The 23,482-nt window shown below is 37.4% G+C and overlaps 1 protein-coding gene across 11 annotated transcripts in view; it reads right to left on the reverse strand.

Annotated features, from left to right (window-relative positions):
- Positions 1 to 23,228, reverse strand: part of RICTOR (RPTOR independent companion of MTOR complex 2) — a 122,430-nt gene extending 99,202 nt beyond the window's left edge. For all 11 annotated transcript variants that reach the window (XM_059060229.2, XM_059060227.2, XM_067030892.1 and 8 more), the window contains exons 1-2: positions 23,134 to 23,228; positions 22,915 to 22,962 (exon numbers count right to left, since the gene is read on the reverse strand). In XM_059060229.2, the coding sequence (XP_058916212.1) occupies positions 22,915 to 22,962; positions 23,134 to 23,182 (97 nt within the window). In that variant the 5' untranslated portion in view covers positions 23,183 to 23,228. The remainder of the gene's footprint in view (positions 1 to 22,914; positions 22,963 to 23,133) is intronic.
- Positions 23,229 to 23,482: the final 254 nt, after the last annotated feature.

Consider the following 23,482-nt stretch of genomic DNA (forward strand, 5'->3'; position numbering starts at 1 on the left):
CTCCGTATGAACCATAGAAGGTAGGTGCTATTATTATCATCCTCATGTGAAAAAATGAGTCTTAGAGACATTAATTCACTTGCCTGAAGTCACACAAATACCAGACATGGTAATAAGATTTGAACCTAAGCAATCTGACTCTAGAGTCTATCTCACTCCCCAAAATGCAATCGCCCTACAGTCTACCTCATTATACTGTTCTGCCTTTCAAAGGAGAATGTATCTTCAGTGTACATACCAGTTTGCAATTATACATTTACTTGTATGATTGGTTGACATTTATCTCCCCATAAGTCGGCTTTGGTTCACCATTATGGTGTCATCCTAATACCTAGCATGATGTTTGACACACAGTAACCACCCCCCAAAAAAATTTATTGAATGCCCCAGGTCACAGTGTGAATATTAAAACACAAGAATTTACAATGGAAATACTGTCTTATGATTATAATAACAGTAACTGTAGTAGAGATATATATAAAAGAGGAGCAAATAAGAAAGATCACACTGCTTTAATGTATCTATTTTTCAAATTCTGAGGACCAAAACAAATTTACTCCCCTAAAACCTAACCGTAAGTAACGTCTTTCTATTGCTTTGAAAAGGAATCTCACCTTCTAAGGTAAGAACATACCTATTTAATATAATTAGCAATGTAACTGCCATGACCCATTCAAATTTGTCAAATATAAAAATTTTAAATGACAATGTCTAGAAAAGCTAGAAATTTGAGCCTGCCATCTACCTTCAGAAAATCACCTTCCTGATCCTTATCTACACACCCCTTCCCTCCAAGCATTATATTGATATTTACATTCATACCAGCACTAGAAATCATGTCCCCAAGCTGTACTAGTTAGATAAAGAACTAAAGTCTAACTATTTACCTAATAATCCTCTAATCATTCCATCATTATCTGTTTTTACATGGTAAGTAATTTGTGAATTTTTAAAGATTTTTCTGGTAAAGCTGGCTTAGATGTTTGTGATGGAAAATGAAGAACTGCTTGTTAGGAAAAAAAAATATGAAGTGCTTTCTTAAGAGTTCATCTCTTTCCCTTTTTCGCAATAAAATTAGAGATCAGTAGAATGCTTGGGCTTATAACACTTATGAGATAACTGTAGTACAGAACTGTAACCAAATTCACAAAGCACTTTTACTTTGTACACATGTACAAAATATACACAAGTATATACAAAGAATACACAAAGGCCATTCACCAGGCTACAGAAAAGATTCAAAGAATCTTTGTCATGGCATTTATTTTAATGCTATTTTTCTGCAGAAAAACAGTATGAAAAGTACTGTCTGCAATTAGAACATTTTCTAATATTAGTAAAAATAACTAAAAGCAATTACTATATAAACATTACAATCACTGGATGTTCTGCTAAAACTTCTATGTCTTAATCTATTAAATCATTAGGCTTCCACAGTCCCCTAATTAGAAATCTTTCATTGTAAGAGAAAAATTCTGTTTCTCTCTGAAACAATTCACTATGTAAATGAACCCTGTAAAAGAACTGAACAGCTGTGCCTAAAAGCTGAGGCAATTAATTGTTATATACACCCAGCCTATTAGATTTATTTACAAAGTTAGTTGTACATTTTGCTTGTACAGCTACTTTCATGTTTTTCATGAAACATGACTATAGTTCAGATCACTTGTCTGACAGGTGGCTTCTATGAATGTAATTAAGGACTTCCCTCTTAGAAACTAATAAAGGAGCAAAGGGTACAAATACACTTTGGCTGCAAGACACAATTTGAGTGTGGGTTAGAAATCTGAAAAATGCAATTACAATGTTATTTTCTAACCTTTCCATTTGTATTCTTGGTTCTACATCTTACTGCCTAATTCCAGTACTTCCATCATTTAATTATTCACTATTTCTCATTGACCTAAGTCTCTCATTAGCTTTTACCCATCTTCAAAAAAAAAAAATGCTTCTCCCCAATGTTTCCCATTTTTTGAAGTGACATTACATCTTTCTTCTACCAAATCTCTCTGAGGCTCAAGTTAATTAATTCTTACCTCATCTTCTAAATTCTACCCATCAGGTATCTAGGCCACCATTCCACTAAAGTTGTTCTCTACGAGTTTACTATTTGCCCAATACAAAGGCTTTTTCTCAGCTTTTCAAACTCCCTGACTTTTCCATTATAGAACTACTGGCCAATGCTAACCAAATCCACCTTCTCTCCCTTGGTTGCTATAATTACACTGTCTTGGTCCTCTTCATACCTATTTTTCACTGTTCCTTGTGTACTTCTCTTAAAGGTCTGTATTCCCTCCTCCTATTTTATACTCTTTAATATTACCTAAAGTTCTCAGGTTTCTCTTTTCTCTGTCTCCATAACTCTAACAAATTCAACACAATGCCTCAAAATTTCAATTCTACATTTTATCTTCAATTAAAGAAAAAAACCTCTGTTTTTATGTTTGGTGGCCTGTCTACTTTGAATTCAGTATGTCCTGTAATCAAATTAATTCATCTTTTAAGGAAAAAAAAAAAAGCTTTCCAAAATTTCCTTCTTTAGGCAATAGTAATATTGTCTGAACTAGAAAATTACATTCAGGTAGTCAACAAACATCATTGAGACATCTTAGAATATGTATCTTCAGCACCTCTTCTATAGACTATATCACAATAGTATCTTATTTTTATAATACTACTAAGTTCTGAATCAGTGCCTTGCTGATATTGCCGTATTTAGCATTGTTTATGTTTTCATGGTTATATATACCAAAGACACACCTCACCTAAAATTATCAAGACAAAAACATATTGACTGGGCTTCCCTGGTGGCGCAGTGGTTGAGAATCCGCCTGCCGATGCGGGGGACGCGGGTTCGTGCCCTGGTCCGGGAAGATCCCACATGCCGCGGAGCAACTAAGCCCGTGAGCCATGGCCGCTGAGCCTGTGCGTCCGGAGCCTGTGCTCCGCAACGGGAGAGGCCACAGCAGTGAGAGGCCCGCATACCGCAAAAAAAAAAAAAAAAAAAAAAAACATATTGACTAATCTGGAGTCCCATGCATATGGGAAAGACATGATAAATTAAGCTTTTTCATGAACCGTGGGCAATGATGATCTTAATTGTGCAAAAATGCCACAATACACAATTGATCTGTGTAATTCAAGTGCAAACAAGTCCTCTAGTTACAAATTTACTACTTGTTATTCTTCTGTACACTCCACTTGGGCATGCATAAATAACTGCATTAACACCAATAATCAAAATCTAAAAGTAAATTTACAAATGCTGCTTGAATTCTAACCTTTAAAAGCTCTGAACTATTATAAATATAACAATATAATGCATTTCTTTGGTTATATCTTGCATGAACAGGAGGTCTGAATATGATCCACCCTAACTGCTAATATTTTTATATTTACTTATGCATTCTGATAGTGCTTTTAAACATAATTCTTTCCATACTTCTACTATATGACCTTCAGATGATCCTTCATTGGACATGCTGGGGTTAGACAGGTTTAAGAATTCAAACTTTTTAAATTTTAATTTTACCACAGATTTAACAATCTCAACAAGGTTAGGGGCAGTATTACATATTCACATACAGTAATATTTTTTAGATAAAACATGTGAGGAGACACACTGAGATAATATACATTCTGGTCAGGTTTTGCTGCCAAATGAGTTTAGGTCAGGTTAGGTTTTGTCAGGTCACATTATTTCCGAAAAACAGCTTTCATTTTCAGGGTTTTTGGTTTTTCAAAATTGTGGATAAGAGATTGTGGGTCTGTACAATTAATATTACCAACAGTCCAGATCCTTCATTCTTTTCTACAACAGAGTCATTGAAACTGTCACTTTTTCCATTGTCCCAATGACACAAAATATGCCAATATTGAAGTATAAATTTAGATCTCCTTATTCAAGTTGGGTAAAGTTTAATACGAAATAAACCATATCCCTCCAGGAAAAAAAAACTTGTTTGTCAGCACAGAGAATTTAACCCCCAACAAAAAACTTTTCTACCAATTCAGAATAAAGACTTATTGTTTATGATAAAAATACTATTGGAAAGAAGGACTTCCGGCCTTCAGGGCAACTACCTGACTACTAAAGTACATCTGTGAACTACCAACATGGGTACTACCTGGCAGCATGTTAGAAATGCAGAATCTTGGGCCCTCCCATACCTACCCAATCTGACTCTTCATTAAATCAACATCCCCAGGTGCTTCATTTGTACATTTACGCAGAAAACGTTAACCTAACAGGCCTAACTGCTTTTCCTTTAAAAGGTCTGCTTACCAGGTCAGTCACTGGCTTACATCCGGAAAAATACTTGCAGAGGTTTCCTACCACCCTAACTGGTAACAGTGGCTCACTGGGCCTAAACCATTTATGCAAACAATATGGTTTATGCCAAAAGTCTGCTTTCATTCTGTTAGTCTGGAATTTTGTTACCTGCCAGGCAGAGGCTGCCTACTTCTCAAGCCCTCAATAAAAACCCTGGGGCTGAGTCTCTAACAAACCTCCCTGGTAGACAATATTTCATGTGTTATCACAATTCATTGCTGGGAGAATGAAGCATGTCCTATGTGACCCCACTGGGAGAAGACACTAGACTCTTGTGCCTGGATTTCCCCAGATTTCACCCAATGTACCTTTCCTCTTTGCTAATTTTGCTTTGCATCCTTTTGCCATAATGAGTCTTCCTAGCAAATTGCTGAGGTTGTGGGGACCTCCAAAACAAGACCAGAGCTTGAGAAACACTGCTGTAGAGCTTAAGTGCATGACTTGAGGAGTGTGGGCTTACCCACACTAGTGCAAGACAAGGAATTCATCAGCCATAAAGTCTGATACACTGAGAAGAACACTCATGCAAAAGGGGCAGAGAACAAAGAAAATTATCTCTGGGTAAAGCTGAAAACAAAAACAAAACAAATAAAAAGAGACTTCCCTGAGCTTCTAAGCCAACCACAGGTGTCTTTGGAACCTAGAGATATTCTTTTGCATGATCCCCAAAAAAATCTCAAAGTGAGAATTTTAATTTAAAGTAGCCCTTGGTATACCATATTCCTGGGCAGTAGAAGCAAATTCAACCATCAACCACCACCTCAACCCACGCACCCACCCACCCAACTAGGTAGCCACCCTTAGTCTTGAGTAACCTAAAAAATTTAAGTGCACAAGCAAAAATCATAAACACAGAAGGAAATGTGAAAACAAGCCACTGTCAACAGAAACAATAAACAAAAAAATCTTAAGACTATAAATATTAGAATTACCATATACATAATACAAACAATGAAATAATTATGTTTTATACATCTAAAGCAGGGAGTTTGGCAAACTTGTTCCATTAAGGGTCAGACTAAATATTTCAGGCTTTGAAAGCTATAAGGTCTCTTTCGCAACTAAACTCAGTAGCCGTAGCACCAAAGCAGCTGTAGGCAATACTTAAATGAGCACTGCTATGTCTCAATAAAACTATTTACAAACGCAGCATCTGTAAGCCTTACTTGCAAAATTTGTAGGCCATAACTTGCAAGCTTCTGGTTTAAAGGAAAGAAAGGACTGAAAATATGATTCAAAATTTACAAACATCCAAGCAGAATTTCTTGAAATAAAAATAGCATGATTGAAATTTTAAAAACTCAATGGGGGGATAAACAGAATAAACACAGCTGTGGGGAGAACTAATGAACTGAAAGATACATCTGAAGATGTATCTTTCCCCAAGAAAAAAGGAGACAAAATACATGAAAGAATTTAAAAAACAAGAAAGATAATGAGAAAGTCTAACATGCATTTAATAAGAATTCCTAAACAAGAAAAAATGCAGGAGATGCACTACTCAAAAAGTCAGATTGAGAATTTTTCAAAATTGTTCAAAAACATGAAAAATACTTATAATCAGGATGCCCAATGAATTTCAAAGTAGGACAAATAACCATCTAAACACATTTTATTCAAGATGCTTCAGACCAAAGCAAAAGAAATACTACAGACTGAAAAGACAGATTATGCAGAAAGAGAAGCAATGTGACAGACATATTAAAAAAATTAAAAGTGTGTGGAAAAAAAAAGTGTGTGAACCTTGTGTATGAATCCTGACTCAGAATGATATCTGTAAGATGATCAGGAAAATTTGTACACTAAATACTAAATGATATAAAGAAATTATTGTTACTTAGTTGTGCTAATAGTATTACAGTTATATATTTAAAAGTCCTTATCCTTTAGAAATACACACTGATGTATTTACAAATTAAACAATACTTGCCTAGGATTTGCTTTAAAATTATCCACAAAGGGAGGAGGAAGATATACACGTGAAATAAGACTGCCCCATATGTTTACAATAGTTGAAGTGGGATAAGGCATACATGAGTGTTCCTTATATTTTTTCTCTGTGTATGTGTATGTTTGAAATTTTTCGTAATAAAATATTTTTAATGAAAGTCTTATAATCCCAAGTGTTGACTAAAGTATGGATCAAGAGCAACTCTTACATATTGCTATGATATACATATATTTTTTCATATTAGCAGTAATTCTACACCAAGTTATATAACCTAGAGTAACTTACATGAGTACCAGGATTCATGCACAAGACCATATATAAAATCATTGTTTATAAGAGCAAAAAACTACAACCAACCAAATGTCCATGATTAAAAGAATGAATAAATCACTATTATTTATTTAATAACATTTGCCTTCTGGGTTTTCACCCTAGCACTTGCCAGACACTATGCTAGGGTCTTTGAACAAATTTTCTCATGTAATACTTACACTTCAACTATACTATTTCTTGCGTACCTCTTCTAGTCTCACATCCTCTACTCTTCCTCTCCTCAAGCACTTTCTTTCTCTGGTTCTTCCCTATCTCTGGGACTTTGGATCAATATTGTATGTTCCTTCTACTTGTTGAAGACTTTCCCCCTACTTCTTCACTTGGTGCCTCCCCATTAGTCCTGGATCAACTAAATACCACTGCCTCAGAGAAGTTTTCTCTGACCAACCCCCTAACCACCTATCAACTCTCTTTCACATACTCCAATTTTACATTATTCAGAGCATTTATTCACACTTAAAATTCTGTGTTCGCCTGTTTACTACCTGTGTTCTCCTTACTAGAACATAAACTCCTCAGGGGAAAGATTCAATGTTTTTCACCACTGAATCACCAGCAAAAGAACAGTACCCAGTACACAGTTAAGGTAAGTAAATATCTGTCAACTATGACTGAGGGAGGCAGGAGTGAACAAATTATAACAATATTACAAGAAAGGTAACATACAATATACTATAGAAGCCCAAAGAAGGAAGATTATTCCACCCAGCTGAGGAAATTAAGATTAACTTTGTAGAAATGTGTTTCTAGCTAGAATGAAGAGAGCAGATTGGGAAAGGATAGAACGAGAACAGGGATAGTAGTTATGAAGCCAATGCAATCACCCAAGAAAGAAAATGAGGCCTCAAGAATGGCATGGCAACAGAAATGGAAAAAAGATTTTACCAGTATTTCAGAGATAAAATCATTATTATCTGGTCACAGATTTGATGTGTAGAATAAGGACAAAGAATGAGGCTAGAATGTCTCCTGGGTGTCCTCCTGGGTGACATGGCCCCATTAAAGTAATTCTCTTAAAACCCAAATAGAAAATATAGAAAGATTTTTAGAATAGTAAGATAATTAGTTAAGTATCAAACACAGAAAGCTTGATATACATGACTACATTGTTAAGATGTTGAGTAAGCCATGAAAAAATGGGCCTGGAGCCCTCAAGCTAAACACACATTTGATAGTCATTTATTCAGCCAATAAAGACTTATCAATCACATATAATGTGCTGGAGCTGTTCTAGGCTCTGGGGATACAATGGTAAACAACACAAAATGCTTGTCCTCACAAAACTTACATTCCAGGGAGACAGACAAATAATACAGTAATTGGCAGCAGTGACAAGGGCTACAGAAGAAAACAATATAAAAGAATAGAAAGTGATGGAGATGAGGGCTACTTTAGATAAGATGATCAGAGAAGGCCTCACTGATAAAGTGATATTTGAACAGAGTTAAATAAAGTGAGGGAGCAAGCCTCCCAAGATTAGGGGAAGAATAATCTAGACAGAATGTAACAGAAGTATGAAGTTCCTGAAAAGAGAATAAGAGTAGGAATGAATAAAAAGGAGGCTGTTTTGCCAAATATAGTGAACAAAAGGAAAAGAGTTAGGAAATGACAATGGTTGTGAGGAAGCCAGGGACTAGATTATAATGGCAGTCATCACATATAGTGGTTGTATATTTTTTAGAAAAATTATCTTCTCACACATATTCCAGTACAGTGCTAAAATACAGCAGATGCTTCATGAATTCTTTTCAAACTAATGAATGAATAAATCACTGAGTTAATGAATTGCCACTACATTCGAGTCCAATTTATATTTAACCGTTTTCTGAACTCCAATTCATCCCAAAGGACAAACCAAATACCAATTTAAAAGTCTAAATTTTAAGCTTTAATAATCTTTGGAAGCAGAATTTTTTAAATGTTTTGAACAGTGACATCACCACTAGAACAAGTACATGCCCTTGCAAGAGGACTGCTTAGAAGGAAAACAACATCTACTTCGAAGTATATAATTTCTAGATTGCCTGCTAAAACAAAACAACATTTGATAAATCCTTTACGCAATTTGAAATGTTCTGCTAATCAAAATATCATTTTATACCAAGTTTTGATCATATTAGACAGCAAAAAATTTACCACACTAGTTCAGCTCTAGGCTAGGAAAAATCATTTAAAATAATTTAGAAAAAAAAAATCATGTACCAGTAGGTACAAGAGCAATAACTAATATAATCCTGAAAAAGATGGTTAAAAATATAGATTTAATTTTACCATTTCTAATAGAATCAAACAAGCAGTCACTCAAAATTCACCACTAAAAACAAGTATTCTGGGCTTCCCTGGTGGCGCAGTGGTTGAGAGTCCGCCTGCCGATTCAGGGGACGAGGGTTCGTGCCCCGGTCCGGGAAGATCCCAAATGCCGCGGAGCGGCTGGGCCCGTGAGCCATGGCCGCTGAGCCTGCGCGTCCGGAGCCTGTGCTCCGCAACGGGAGAGGCCGCAGCAGTGAGGGGCCCGCGTACCACAAAAAAAAAAAAAAAAAAAAAAGTATTCTTCCTTTTTTTTGGCTGCGTTGGGTCTTCGCTGCTACGCATGGGCTTTCTCTAGTTGTGGAGAATGGGGGCTACTCTTTGTTGCAGTGTGCGGGCTTCTCATTGCGGTGGCTTCTCTTATTGCAGAGCAAGGGCTCCAGGTGCGCGGGCTTCAGTATTTGCAGCACACGGGCTCAGTAGTTGTGGCTCATGGGCTTTAGAGCGCAGGCTCAGTAGTTGTGGTGCACAGGCTTAGTTGCTCTGCAGCATGTGGGATCTTCCCGGACCAGGGCTCGAACCCGTGTCCCCTGTATTGGCAGGCAGATTCTTCAGCACTGCACCACCAGGGAAGTCCCAAAACAAGTATTCTTTTGGGAGCTAATAATCCATACTCAGTTTAAATCTGTTCAGTGAACTGAACAGTCTAGACTCAGAATCAGCAAGGATATTCCAAGGTTATTAAATGTTCCCACCTTCAGGGAATTCCAGTCATTGTTTTCCATAATTCCAAAGAGTAGATGCATAAAAATATTTTAAATGGAGTGAATACTAATGTCTTTAAAATTACCAACATTTAGAAAATGCACTTCATCAAAACTTCTTCACCTTCAGTATAGTTGAATATTTTTGTTTCACTTTATATTTACTCTTGCTTTTGCATATTGAAATAAGTAAAATGCTCTTTATTTTACTCATCTGTGCTAAGCACATGTTGCCAAGTTGCTGTCAAGTATTTAACCAATTTCCTATGCAATACTCAGTTCTAATTTCTTGGGGATATGCATACCAAGAGATGGGCAGTTGAATCTTTTTCTAACAAAGCATCACCAACTCGGAGACAAAAACCTAAAATTCAATGATTAATTTAAAAAAAAACTTAACAATTAAAATTTATTTTAAATCAAGGAATATAAAACACTATCAAGTATGGGAAAAGAAAAATGTGAAGAGTCACCAGAAGACTAGAAATAGAATAAGAGAAATACAAATCGATGAGAGAAATTGAAAAAAACAAAGGAAAGACGGAGAAACAATCACACGAAGATACTTTAAAACTATTAATGATGTCTTCCACATGAGATTATTGCAGTGAAGACCAAGAACTGTTTACCATCCTCCCTTTTTCTCCATAGAAATACTAAGCCAATTTCCGTAACCATTCCACCAATTTAATTAGGTCAACACAAAACTTTTATTGGATTGGAATTCTAGTTTTTCCAACTTTCTAACTGGTAGCTTTGAACTCTTTGTGATCATTTGATTATCTATAATTTTTCTTTAAATAGTCATTATGAAAAAAATTAAAGAAAAAAATTCACCTATCTAGATGTGTTCATGGCTAAAACATTAAAAGGTCAGGCTGAAGAGAAAAAACAGAGATATTCAGAAAATGATTTTAAATGTTTTTTTAAGTTGGAATTAGTGTAATTATTCCAAACTCTAACCACTCATATAAATCCACTGCCCATCCAAATGAAAAAAATCCATACACATCATGACATACCTAACACACATAAGCAGACTTGGATTAAAATAACTTTAACTTTACATACAACACAGTGATACAACATAATATTGGGCATTGAAGTCAAATACAAAAGGGTATATTTAGTGTAGGAGAAAATTATATAAAGTTCAAAAACAGGCAAAACTAATCTATGGTATTAGAAGTCAGAATAGCGGTGTCCTTGGTGGGGGAAGCAGTGCCTGGATGGAGACAGAATGGTAACTCCTAGGGTACTGCAATATTCTGATTCTTCATCTGGGTTGTGATTATCCATGTGCTCAATTTGTCAAGTTTCATAGAACTGTACATTTATGACAATTTTCGGATCTATGCTTTCTTTCAATTAAAAAATGTAAATAACATTTACTGCTTTCTCACTATATTAAATATTTTAACAACAAAAAAAGGAGGTTCTAACATCTCCACAGGCTCTCTATTCTACAATACCCTTGTCCTACAAATCCAATAAGAATACTAAAATTCTGTATCTTTCTTATTCTGCTCTCAGTAAAATATTTCATGCCTTTACTCATGCCCTATTCCTCTTGATTTAACCACATTCACTCACTCAACGCTGAAACGATTTTTCCTAGCTCACACTTAATCTCCCCCTCCTCTCATCTCCTTTAACTGACCACATAAAGAACACCTAACATCTATTTATATCTAACATGCCAAAACTGTAATAAATATTTTACAAACATTTCAATCACTCCTCAAACAACTGTCTCCAACAGAGATGAGAAACATGATCAGAAAAGGCAGCTTGGGGCTTCCCTGGTGGCGCAGTGGTTAAGAACCTGCCTGGCAATGCAGGGGACACGGGTTCGAGCCCTGGTCCCTGAAGACCCCCACATGCCACGGAGCAACTAAGCCCGTGTGCCACAACTACTGAGCCTGCGCTCTAGAGCCCGCGAGGCACAGCTACAGAGCCCGCGTGCCTAGAGCCCATGCTCCGCAACAAGAGAAGCTACCGCAATGAGAAGCCCACGCACCGCAACAAAGAGTAGCCCCCGCTCACCGCAACTAAAGAAAGCCCGCGCGCAGCAACAAAGATCCAACACAGCCAAAAATAAAATAAATAAATTAGAAAAGGCAGCTCGTCCAGACAAAAAATTCTAAGAGGCAAGGTCAAGATCTATCTGGTTCCAAAGCTCAGGCCCTTACTTACAGTGTTAGACTATGTATCATGCAGTTAGCATGTTATTAAATGTTATTTTGTCCATATTAGTACCCTACTATATCTATCTTTATACATATAATCCTACTCTCCATATTGTAGACATATATAACAACTTTATCAAGTCATACGTCACCTACCTTGAATTATGCTATGAAGCAATCACCTATCTGGAAAACAACCAGGATGCAAAAGCAAGCACTCCAAAAGATACCAATAAAAATTCTAAGTATGTATCATCACCAAGTTTATTCACTACAGTTAGTATACGTTACTGACAGCCCCTTAATTTCTCATAATCACAACCTATTTATCCCTATATTTCCATATAATGTTAATAAGTCCAGTTATATAGTTTGTATTTTACAGCACAGTAAAAGTAAAAAAATAATTTTTAAAGTGGCTTCCATATATGCTTAAAAATAGAAATAATATTTATACAAACACATCCTGCCCCAAATCTACTCATATTCAAGTACCCCAGGTGAATATTTAGTGGTAATATAGTTACTTACTTTAAATATAGTTACACTTTTTCCTATGGTACTTTTTTAATAGAGACACAATTACTGATATAAGTAAAAAATTTTTCCTAGGACTCAAAAATTAAATCTAAACTTTTTTAACAAAACAAAATAACTATTACAAGAAACAATAACATAGCAAAAGGCAACTGCCATTGTTTATCCAAATCTCTTAATCTTTTAATTTCCTTTTGAAAACTAACCAGCATTTTGAAAAATTTCTTCCCTTATGCTAGGTAACAGTATACACTTCAATATTCAAAACAATGTTGAAACATGAACACACAACACTGAATTCCCCCCTGACAAAGGAGAAACGGGCTATTTTAAGGTTTATTAAAAATAAAAAGTGATATAAACTTTTTTAAGACTATGCTAATCTAAAATTAAACTCATTAAAAAGTTATAAAATCTTATGTTAAGAATTATTCTTACATGACATACAAAATCTTATACAACATAAGAATTAATCCGACTTGCTTTATACCAAGTTTTGACATTCAAAAATACCATTAGAAATTATAACCTATAAAGTAAAACCACAAGTCACTCTAACAAGGTAGGAAATAGCTATCTGTATTCAAATATCCCATCACCATGATTTTATACTAATGTTATGTGACAGATATGATTAAAATCTTACCTACAACACATGTGTTAAATAAAACATTCCACAATATTCCACTTGCCACCCCAGATACTGCTGTATACCTAAAGGTTCGAGTTCACAGCTCACCAACCTCCAACCTGGAGTCTTCTCACTCTTTCTGCAACTCTATTCCCGTCAGTTTTTCTTTTTCTTTTTTCTTGGGGGAAGGGGTTGTGGTGATGGTGGTGTGGTGAAGGTTAGGGAGTGTATTGCACAGAATTATGAGTGGAAAAAAAACCAGGGCAATTAAAAGTTTTATAGGGATGAACATTAAGCATGGAAATAACTAGCAATACTATTTTAAGATGTGATTTCCCAAAGTATGAAAGAAACTATTGATAAAAATATATATGTACACACATCTAAAAACAGTTAAAATACACTTTCATCTGGCAAGTTGTTTCTTCTTAGCAACTAAAAGTAAATTACTTGGCAATCTTCTTTGTTTACAACTTCTGTGTCTCTTCACTATTTATTCATTATAAGAAACATGTGAAATTACACTGGGTTCTGAACAAGATTACTAAAATCCCTGCAAGTGGCAATTCAACTCTTGTTTTGCTCCTTTAATAGAGTGTTAATTTCCCCAAACACTGTTTATCCTTTACCCAAATAACTAGAGGGTAGGGTGTCTGGATTTGGCAATGAAACAGTCCATGGTTTTCAGGATAAGCTTAATTTCAAATATTCTCTATCAAATATAAACTGTCAGGCCACATGTTTAAATTTTGAAATCAGAAAATATGGTCATTTTAGCAGGAAAATAACAAAAATGCTACTCATCCCACTTATAGTCTCTATTTCCAAATTGCACACATCTAGAAATAAGTTTGATACAAATTTATAGAGCCCTTTGAACATGCAGTAGTAATGAAGGGGAGAGGAGACACATATACTACAAAACAATGGAAGAAAAAAATCATTTATGCCTGGGTTTGGAATGCAGCCAAGCATCTATATACTCTTAATCAGAAGTACACAATTACTTCACAAGCACACAATTACTTCACAATATGCCTAAAATCTCTCAGTCCAGTCCAGCACTACCTTCAAAGGTTTGAAAAGCCCTAGCCCAAAATACAATCAGCCTTCAATAGTTAAGAGATTTATACACAGAACTCATCATCAACTTTTTCTCAACATTATCTTCAAATACTGAATAATATGCCAGGAACATGTTAGTTCACAAAATTAAGCATGATTTTTAAAACACTGATCCAGGGCTCTAAACTATTCAAATACTACACTTTTATGCAAAGGTCTTAACAGGTGTCAACACTTCTATGAGGACTCTCCTCTAGATCATTCCTTACCTATCTCCCATGTTTTTCTGAATTCCTCTGGCTTTTGATTCCTTTATAAAGATAATTGGCAGGTGCTTCAAATACTATGCCCTGATACAGGTATATCCCAAATATAATATAAAACTCCTTAAAGCCAAGAATTATGCCTTCCTGATTCACGTTAACACTTACTAACCTGATAATATACTAAAAATATGCTGTCTTGACATTAACAAACCACTACAAATCCAAATTCTTCAACATTTTGGGATTTAAAAAATGGCAGAGTAATTGAAGGGGCCAGATTCTTTAAAATCCAGGTAATTAAGGTTAAAAAGTTCTTCTATACTGCTTACTAAACTCAGCCGATTCCTTGAACAGGCATGTTTGAAGCCCTGGCACATCCTCAATTTTATTATATTATATATAAGTTTCATCATTATTAGGCACATTGCTCAGTTTATGCAATCTGTCTGGCTAGAGGACTTTGTAACAGGAATTTTAAGAATTTTAAGAACCTAAACTTAGGTTTAGGTTCTCTTTCAACCCTATGACTATGAACACATGAATGTTATATTTAGCTAGTTTTACACAATTATTTCCAATTTAGTTTGGCATCTATATCACTTGTAAGTACATTCATCATAGTGATATAATTTTAAAGTAGCTATTCGGCTTTAACCTGGCCACACTAACAAAAAAGCACAGATAATACAAAACAATGGATGATCCAAAAAGCATTAACAGTCAACTCTCAACTATTCATATTTGGATTACCTAATAAATATTTTAGCCTGTTTACATCCACTATTCTAAGAGTATTTGCTTAGGAAATAAAAATTGATGCTAATAATTCAAATGAAAGATACATCAATCTACTGTAGGAGAGGAAAAAATATAAAATCTTCCCAAAACATATATAAATAATGCTATTGAGATTATATTTAGCAATCTTCCACCATTATTCATTCACCTTTTTCTTAGTAGGTAACTGCGAGTGGACTGTATTTAGCTTGTAATAGAAGTACAGATACACAGGCACGCAAACCAGTCACTCACCCCACTGTGCTTTTCACAGCGCTATTTCAGTAGCCTGAGACCTGAGAGGGGGAGGAGGCAGCAAGTCACTGCAGATGATCACTTACAAGGAAATTGAGAGTTGACTATAATTTACATTTAAAGTGCCATGAAACACCATACTGCTACATGTATTCATTGCTGTTTATGGGAATCCGTCTCACAGTAATTTTTTTTTTTTTTTTGGTGGTACGAGGGCCTCTCACTGTTGTGGCCTCTCCCGTTGCAGAGCACAGGCTCCGGATGCGCAGGCTCAGCGGCCATGGCTCACAGGCCCAGTCGCTCCACGGCATGTGGGATCTTCCCGGACCAGGGCACGAACCCATATCCCCTGCATCAGCAGCGGATTCTCAACCACTGCGCCACCGGGGAAGCCCTCTCACAGTAATTTAACAAGGGATTTAACAAGGCTTTCTCTTTAACCTTTCAATATCCCAGAAACATCGTGATATCTGAGAATCACAAAGACTGATGGTAAGAGTGCTACGCATGGAAAGTAGTACGCATTTCAGAGATCAGGAAACTGAAGGCCAGAGAAAGTAGCATGCCAAGATCATCCTCAGATTAAGGAAGAGAAGAACTGAGTTCTCCAGAACCCAACTTCAGTGCTACAGTCTTCTCAATCTCTTCAACCCAAAATTCTCCACTTGGCTTCAAAGATCACAATCTTACTAGTTTTTAACTTTCTTCTCTTTCTGTTGCCCCTTTTTTCTTATTGATTCCTATGCTGTGACATACACTCTAATCAGCTTATCCTCTAACATTCAGATCTTCAGCTCTTCCTCCATTTACATTCTTCCCTCTCTCAAGGCCCTAACCCAGAGAACAATCAGATCACAAGAACAACCACAAAAACATCCATTTCAGCATTCGCTACCTCTTACACATCTCTGACAGAGTCAATCATCTGAAACTCAAACTGAAAAGCTGAACTCATTATCATCTCTTCCAAAATGATTTCTCCATTTCTTGGCACCATCGCTTTCATTGTCCCTCAAGTTTGCAAACTTAAAATACTCCTTTACTTCTACTCTCCTTAATATTGTGCTCCTTTTCTCATCTCTCTCTCCATTCCTCCTTACAATAAATATTTCGGTTATTATTATATGATATATGCTGAGGAAGAAGCTTAAATTCTAGTGAGAGAAGTAGTGAACAAGGAATTTAAATAGGCAATGGTAAGTGATATTTAGAAAGTAATAAACAAAAATGTGGAAAAGTAGAGGAGGAAGCAATGAATTCCCACTGGGATGATTAGGAAGGATTTTCCCAGAAGTGGCATATGACCAGACCTTAAAGAATTAGGATTTCTCTAAAGAGTGCTACAAATGGAATTCTTGGCAGAGAAAACAACCTATGCAAAGAAAGTAAATAGATACTGCATGCCATGTGCAAGGAAGAACAAACAGTCGTCTCTGACTAAAGCAGGGCTTCTCAATCACAGGCATAACACAATCTCCACGGGGAAAGAACAGGAATGGGGAGATAGGTACTTTAGGCTAGCAAATTCTCCCCAACCCCCTTTGAAAATCACTGTGTGAAAAGAAGGGAGGGAGTGCATTACACAAGTGAACTATGTGGAGAGGCAGACTGATTTAGAATAGTATGGTTAAGATAGTACAGAAGAAAATAATTCTAGAATAAATCATAAAAGGCCTTCAATGCCAAGCTAGGAAATGTGGACTTTATTCTGTGAGCTAAAATGAAACCTGTAAAGTGTTGTGTATACAGTTTTTTGTTTGTTTGTTTTTGTTGTTGGTGGTTTTGTTTTGTTTTATGTAAGGGAATGAGATCAGTTCCAGATTTCAGGGGAATAATCCTGGCAATCATATAGCAGAGGGAGTGAAAAAAAGAGAAAAAAATATTTTACTGTCATCCAAATGAGATAATGAGGATGTGAACTAGACCAATAACAATGAGAACAGAAAGAGAGAGAGATTTCAGAAGCAAACTGGGGGAACATGGCAAATGAACCAAAAAGATGAGCAATAGGTCTGTAGCTTGAATAACAGAGGACGGTCGTGGTACCTAGAAAGTGAAAAGTGGGTATGCGTTGGAGTGCAAAATTTTATAAACCACAACTCTGAGATGATTACCAGACATAGATGCTAATATGTTTTGCAAGCTTAGAAGAGAAAGTATGAATAAAAATGTAATTACTATAACCACCTCAATTCATGGATTCTTGAATACATGAGTGAAAAGGGTGCTCAGGGAGCTAGCATCAATAAGAGAGCAGACAAGAAAATCAAGGACAGAACCTTAGGGCACACTTGCTTAAGGAGCACTAAGTCCAGCCAGTAAACAGAGAAGGAGAGGTAGGAAAAGAACCAGGAGTAGTAAGAATAGCAATAGTGTAGTAGCTACCAAGTGCATGATCTGCAGTTAGTCACTCACTAGCCCTGTGACCCTGGCTGAATAACTTACCTTTCTGAGTTTCAGTCTGTTAGAATTTGAAAGCCTATACCTTCAACTGTAAAATACGGATAATAGGAGCACCTCAAAGAGTTGTCGAAGATTAAGAAAAATAATATGTTTTAGTGCCTGGAACAAAACTACTAATACAGTAGTAGTACTAATAATAGAATGAGGAACTTAAAAATGCCAATGAATTTTGCATGAGGTTACTAGCAACCCTTAAGAAACTATTTTAAGTACAGGGGGAGAGCTGTGTTTACAAGACTAAAGGAGTTAAGGAAGAAAACTGTCGAGTGAAGATAAACTACTCTGTGTGTACAGCCTACGAAAAAATAACTGTTTTGAAATCTTTGTCCTTATCATTCCACGTGTCTCACCATCATTCCATGCTTAGCAAAGTACCTGCTCCATATGAATACAACAAATGCTGAATATGAGAAAACTGAGCCAAAAGAAGGAAGAAATGAAGAAGCAAGAAATCTTAGTTCTACAAAGAATCTTAGGGGAAACAGAATTAGGAGCATAAAATTCCTTTCCAGTTTAGCCTTGGAAACGAACAGAGATGCTTTATCCTCTGACTCAGAGAAACAGAAGGTAAGTATAGGTGAAATATAAAGGGGAGAAGACAAGGGGATTCACATTAGACAGCTTCCGTCATCCTAATAAAGAAATAACAGTTCTCTGCGCAGAGTACAAGGATTCCAAAGTCAGTTTAGAATCTGGAGAAAACAAATTAGTTGGTTCCTCCCTTCCAATATATATTCAACTTCATTTCTGTCTCCAATACCCTGGTCTAGTGTCCCATGATCTCTTAGATTCTATGAGGGGCCTCCAGAGCAGCTCCTCTTCCTACAGACCTTACCTTTCCCAAGGTATGGTATATTCACTGCAGAGCCCATATTTCCTTCCACTATGTCCACAATTCTTATGAGACGTCAACCCCTCTGTGAAGCTACCTGATTCTCTACCCACCAGAGTTAATCATTCTCTCCTCTAGGCCACTTCTGTTCCCTGCACAGTTTGATTACTCAGTTTATTGTTCCATATCGCAATCACTTCTTTATGTCTGTTCCAGTAAACTCCTAAAAAGGGAGTAACATCTTCCTCATCTTTACTCCTCCAGCACTTAATTCTGCATTTATCATATAAAAAGCAGTCAATGTTTGTTTTGTCTAACTGAAGTAAGGGATTAAACAACATGAGTAACCTCTTAACTAGAAGGAATCACAAAACAAAAAGTTAAGTGTTCAAATCTGCATCATTCAGATAACCTTCCTACTTTCCTAAGTATTAAACAGCAGCTAAGACAATCTTTTTATTCCTACTAATGTTAAAGCAAAAGGATTGGATAGTCAAAAAATACAAAACTCAATACTTAAAAATAAATTATATTCTAACAGTTATATTTGAATATACATGTTTCCATGTCCCGGGAATTCACCTTGAAGACAATAATTAAATTATACTAGTAAGGGCTTACACAAGAAGAATACTCTGTCTCTCTTCAAGTTATTCAGTACCAGGAAGAGATGTACTAGTGGACTGATAAAAAAAAAAAAACAGACTATCCTTGCAGTGGAAGTGGTTAAGGGAAGCATTTTGGTTTCAAAATAAATTGGCATGCAAAACAGAGAGTATTTAATGATACCAATAGCAAGTATCAGGGACTTTCATGATTAAGTACAGTAGTTGTCTGAACAAAACTTAAATTAGCAACAATCACCAATACATCGACTATAGGATCTCCTACAATGAAGTTCCTGAACTAGATCAAAATTAATCCAAAAACAATTTGTAATTAAAGCACTTTCGTATAAACCATAGCACTAACATCAATACGAAAACCAAAGAACCTTAAGCCTCTCCTGGGCTTAAAGAAGCTTGCAAGGCTGGCCATGTCTTACTACTAAGAAATTTTCTGGAGTCAGGGAGAAAAATTCTAAGGTTCTATTAAAGAAAATATCACATTTTTTCTTAAGTACATATAATAGATTGTTCCTTGCTTAGGCCTAATTCTGGTAATATTACAGATTTTTTTTTTTTTTTTACAGTTGTTACATTAAAGAACTTATACAGTGTTGTATGTCAATTACTCTCAGTAAAACTGGAAGAAAAAAATGATCATAGTTGGGGTAGGGGCACGAGGAAACTAAATGATGGGGGACATATAAGAGCTCCTTATATTTATTATATTCATACATTCACATATACTTTATACATTTTGCAGCTTTTCTTAATAAATTAAAAACATAAAAAGAACTCTAGTTCAGAAAGACTATACTCAATTAACTGTATGTCTCAAAAAAAGAAAGCTTCACTACCATAATTCCTTATTGACAAGTTTATAATATTCAAAACAATCATCTTAAATATTTTAAATGTGATATATATAATTTTGATTTCATAGTTTAGGAAAGCAACTAACATTTAGTTAACATAACTCACAAAGTACTAGGTCCCATGCTGAGTACTATATGGCCTAGGTCATTTACTTATCACATTCTTAACAACCTTCAAGAATAACCTGAAATTAATCTCTTTTTTCTGGGGCGGGGGGGGGGGGGGGGGGTCTGAAGAAACCAAGAGTTAATCAAGGTCAAACAACCTGCCCCAAATCACCTATTATGTATCACAGCTGAGATTACAACTCAGCTATTTGACTTTATACTACACATTGATGGCTCCTTCAGGAATTACAATGACCATGGCCTCTATTTTATAATGAACTTTGTTATACAGCTACACAGCGAATTTCTCAAAGGTTACATAAAAATAATGAGAATGAGAGCAAACACTGCCTTAGCATTAAAAAAAATTTTTTGGTTACCCAAACTTTATCTAAAACATGCCGTAATCCAATCCACAAACAGCTGCCCTTCAGCTGCAACCCAGACTGCCCCACAGTTCTCAAATGATTACTAAAGTTTAATTCCTCGTGAACTTTCTTCATGTTAGATCCACAAGCCTTCTTCTAACAATGAATGTTTGTCAGAATAGCAATTTCTCAAACAAAAGAGTCACTATACAATGAATCTAACTCAGATTACTTTTTCAAAACTTCCTTAAGACTCTGGAACACAGTTCTCAAATGCCCTCTCACTCCTAGTTGTATATTGCTTTTGCAATCAGATTCAATTGGCTGTGTATATTTCATTCCAAACTGAAATACATCTTGTCAGGGCAAGCAGAAATAGCATTTTCTGCACTATTTATATTATCCTAGCAACACCTAAGGACATAGGTGTTTACTAAATTCTCAGGAAATACAGCATTTCAAGTAGTAAATATACAGTTATCTGTGTACTTGAGTAAAACTGGAGTAAACCAAAGAATCAAATTTGTACATAAGCTCTTTTACTACCCAAAATTTTGACAACAACCAGAGAAACCACTATATATAGGAGCTCAGCAAAGTCAATTTAAAGCACAACTATAACTTATTTCTAGCACCACATTCAAACAGGTCTTTAATACACAAATTAGACCCTAGATCTATCTAATAAATGGTCTTTTCACCTCCATCTAAAACATATGCGCATGTATAAATTAAATCACTAAAACTACATCTGTTACAAAACTCAAATGCTAAATTGAGCCCTGTGGGAATTTTGCTTATTTTGTTAGCAAATTTACTAGAAAATCTTTTTCCACATATATTTCATATAGACTTTTCATATGTGTGTTATACACAGTCAACTTTCCAAAGTTACACAAAATTCAAAAGTTTTACATCTCCCTACATTAATATTCAAACCCTATCTGCTGAAAAAAATGTTCTAATTTAGTGCATTAGTGATCTAATTAGTTGTCATTTCTATTACTTAAGCCCTATTTTATTTTAGAAACTCTTCTGCCTGTAAAAGGACCTAGTTCACCTGAAACAAAGTCCTAGAACTTTCAGGATAAAATATTGTTACAAAAACGTACTCTTGTAGCTAAATAAAAACTAGCCTTTTAGTTTACAAAACAGCAATCTTACATTATGATACACAAAATAAAACAAATTAGAGAATACGCTATGCTTTAAATACAGAGATGATCCTCAACAGTGAGCCCGCATCTAACAAATACTGTAGATAACAGTCATTATGTCAAGCAGAACGTAGGTGAAAAAAATTTTTTTTTAATTTTATACAGAATGTTTAAAACGACGTTTTTTAAAACTTCCTAAAGTGCTTTTCAGATCTCAAAAAGAAAACTGATTCTATACAGCTGAACCAGGTTACACGCTAAGTTACAGCCCGTGTGAAACACGACTTCTTCGGAATCAATAGACCAAATCTTGTTTACCGTGGAAGAGAAAAGAGAAACCTTGTATATAACTACTAAACGCTCAACGAGATATTGTCGAATAAACTCCAGTACGGTGACTGAAAGAAGATAGACTGGCCAGTAGCCGGCTGGGGTCCTAGCAGGGGTTTACCCAGTTCCGAAGGTGTAAACAAACCCATAGCCACTGCAGAAGATAAACAATGAACCTGCAACGAGGGTGAGGGGCCGGTTTTTGCCAACTACAGTCTCAGAGGCCCGGGAAAGGGAAACAAGAGGGAAATAACAGCGTAAACGAGACACTTCGCAGAAATCACGGGCTCCGGGTTTCACTACCGAGTTATCAATGCTGCGGGTCCCCCAGGGCAGTGGGCAAAGAGAAAAACAGTCACGCAGTCAGCAAGGACCAAGCAGGTCCGGCTTCGGCGCTGGGGGACGGGGAGGGCAGGATGTGGTCGCTCTTCCCTCAGACGTCCTCCGGCAACCTAAATAACAGCCTCTACCTCCCTCCGGCCACCCCTGGGATTCAGCTGCTAGAGCTCCGGGACAGGAGGACAACGCTCCCTCGCGGGTTTAGAGAACCCAGAGGGTCGGCGACTCCTCCGAGTCCCGCTCGGTGCTCTCCGCAACACCCAGAGGCCCGGGGAAGGACTCGGAGCGAGGAAAGCGGGCACCGGGAAGGGGGATGGGTCCGGGGAGACTGCCCCCGGCTCGGCTCCCGCGGGCCGGCAGGCGGGGCTCGGGCTCTGCCTCCCGCACCCCCGCGGGTCCCGTGCGGGGCCGGCCCCTGCCCACGGCCCCGAGCCCCCGGCTCCTCCCCACTAGGATACCCTCGCCGGCGCCCGCGGCGCTCCGCGTTACCTCGGGTCAGATCCAGCGGGACGTTCTCCTCGCCGCTGTCATTCCGCCCTGCGCGAAACAGACACATAGCCCCAATTAGGATTCGCTCCCAGGCCAGCGGAGGCAGCCCTGGCTCCGGCCAGCGCCCCGGCTCGTTCCCCCCGCCCATGACCAGGGGGAGGCAAGTGCCAGGGGTGGCGGTTGCCCGGCGGCGAGAGGTGAGGGCCGCAGCGGACTTACCTCGTATTCGGAGGTTCTTCAGCGAGCGGCCGCGGCCGACCGCCGCCATATTGACGGGTTTCAGTCACAACACCGGAAACCTCGCCCAATCGCGCGAGAACCCCTTCCCCTCCCCTCGCGCCGCGCCCGCCCCCCGCGGCGGCTGGCGGCGGGCGGCGGGTGGTGCCGGCTTAGCCCGGGGCGCGGAGGGAGCGCGGTGCCAAGTCGGGATCTTGATAGAGCCTGCGGAGCGCGCGCGCGCCCGCCCGCCCGTCCCGGAGGCGGAGGGCGCGGCGACGCGCTCGGCCCTCCGGGAGCACGTCCTCCAGGAGGGGGCATTTCCCACGAGGGGAATCCCATTGATGCGAGT

Source organism: Kogia breviceps, chromosome 4 (assembly GCF_026419965.1).
Source record: "Kogia breviceps isolate mKogBre1 chromosome 4, mKogBre1 haplotype 1, whole genome shotgun sequence".
NCBI lineage: Eukaryota > Metazoa > Chordata > Mammalia > Artiodactyla > Physeteridae > Kogia > Kogia breviceps.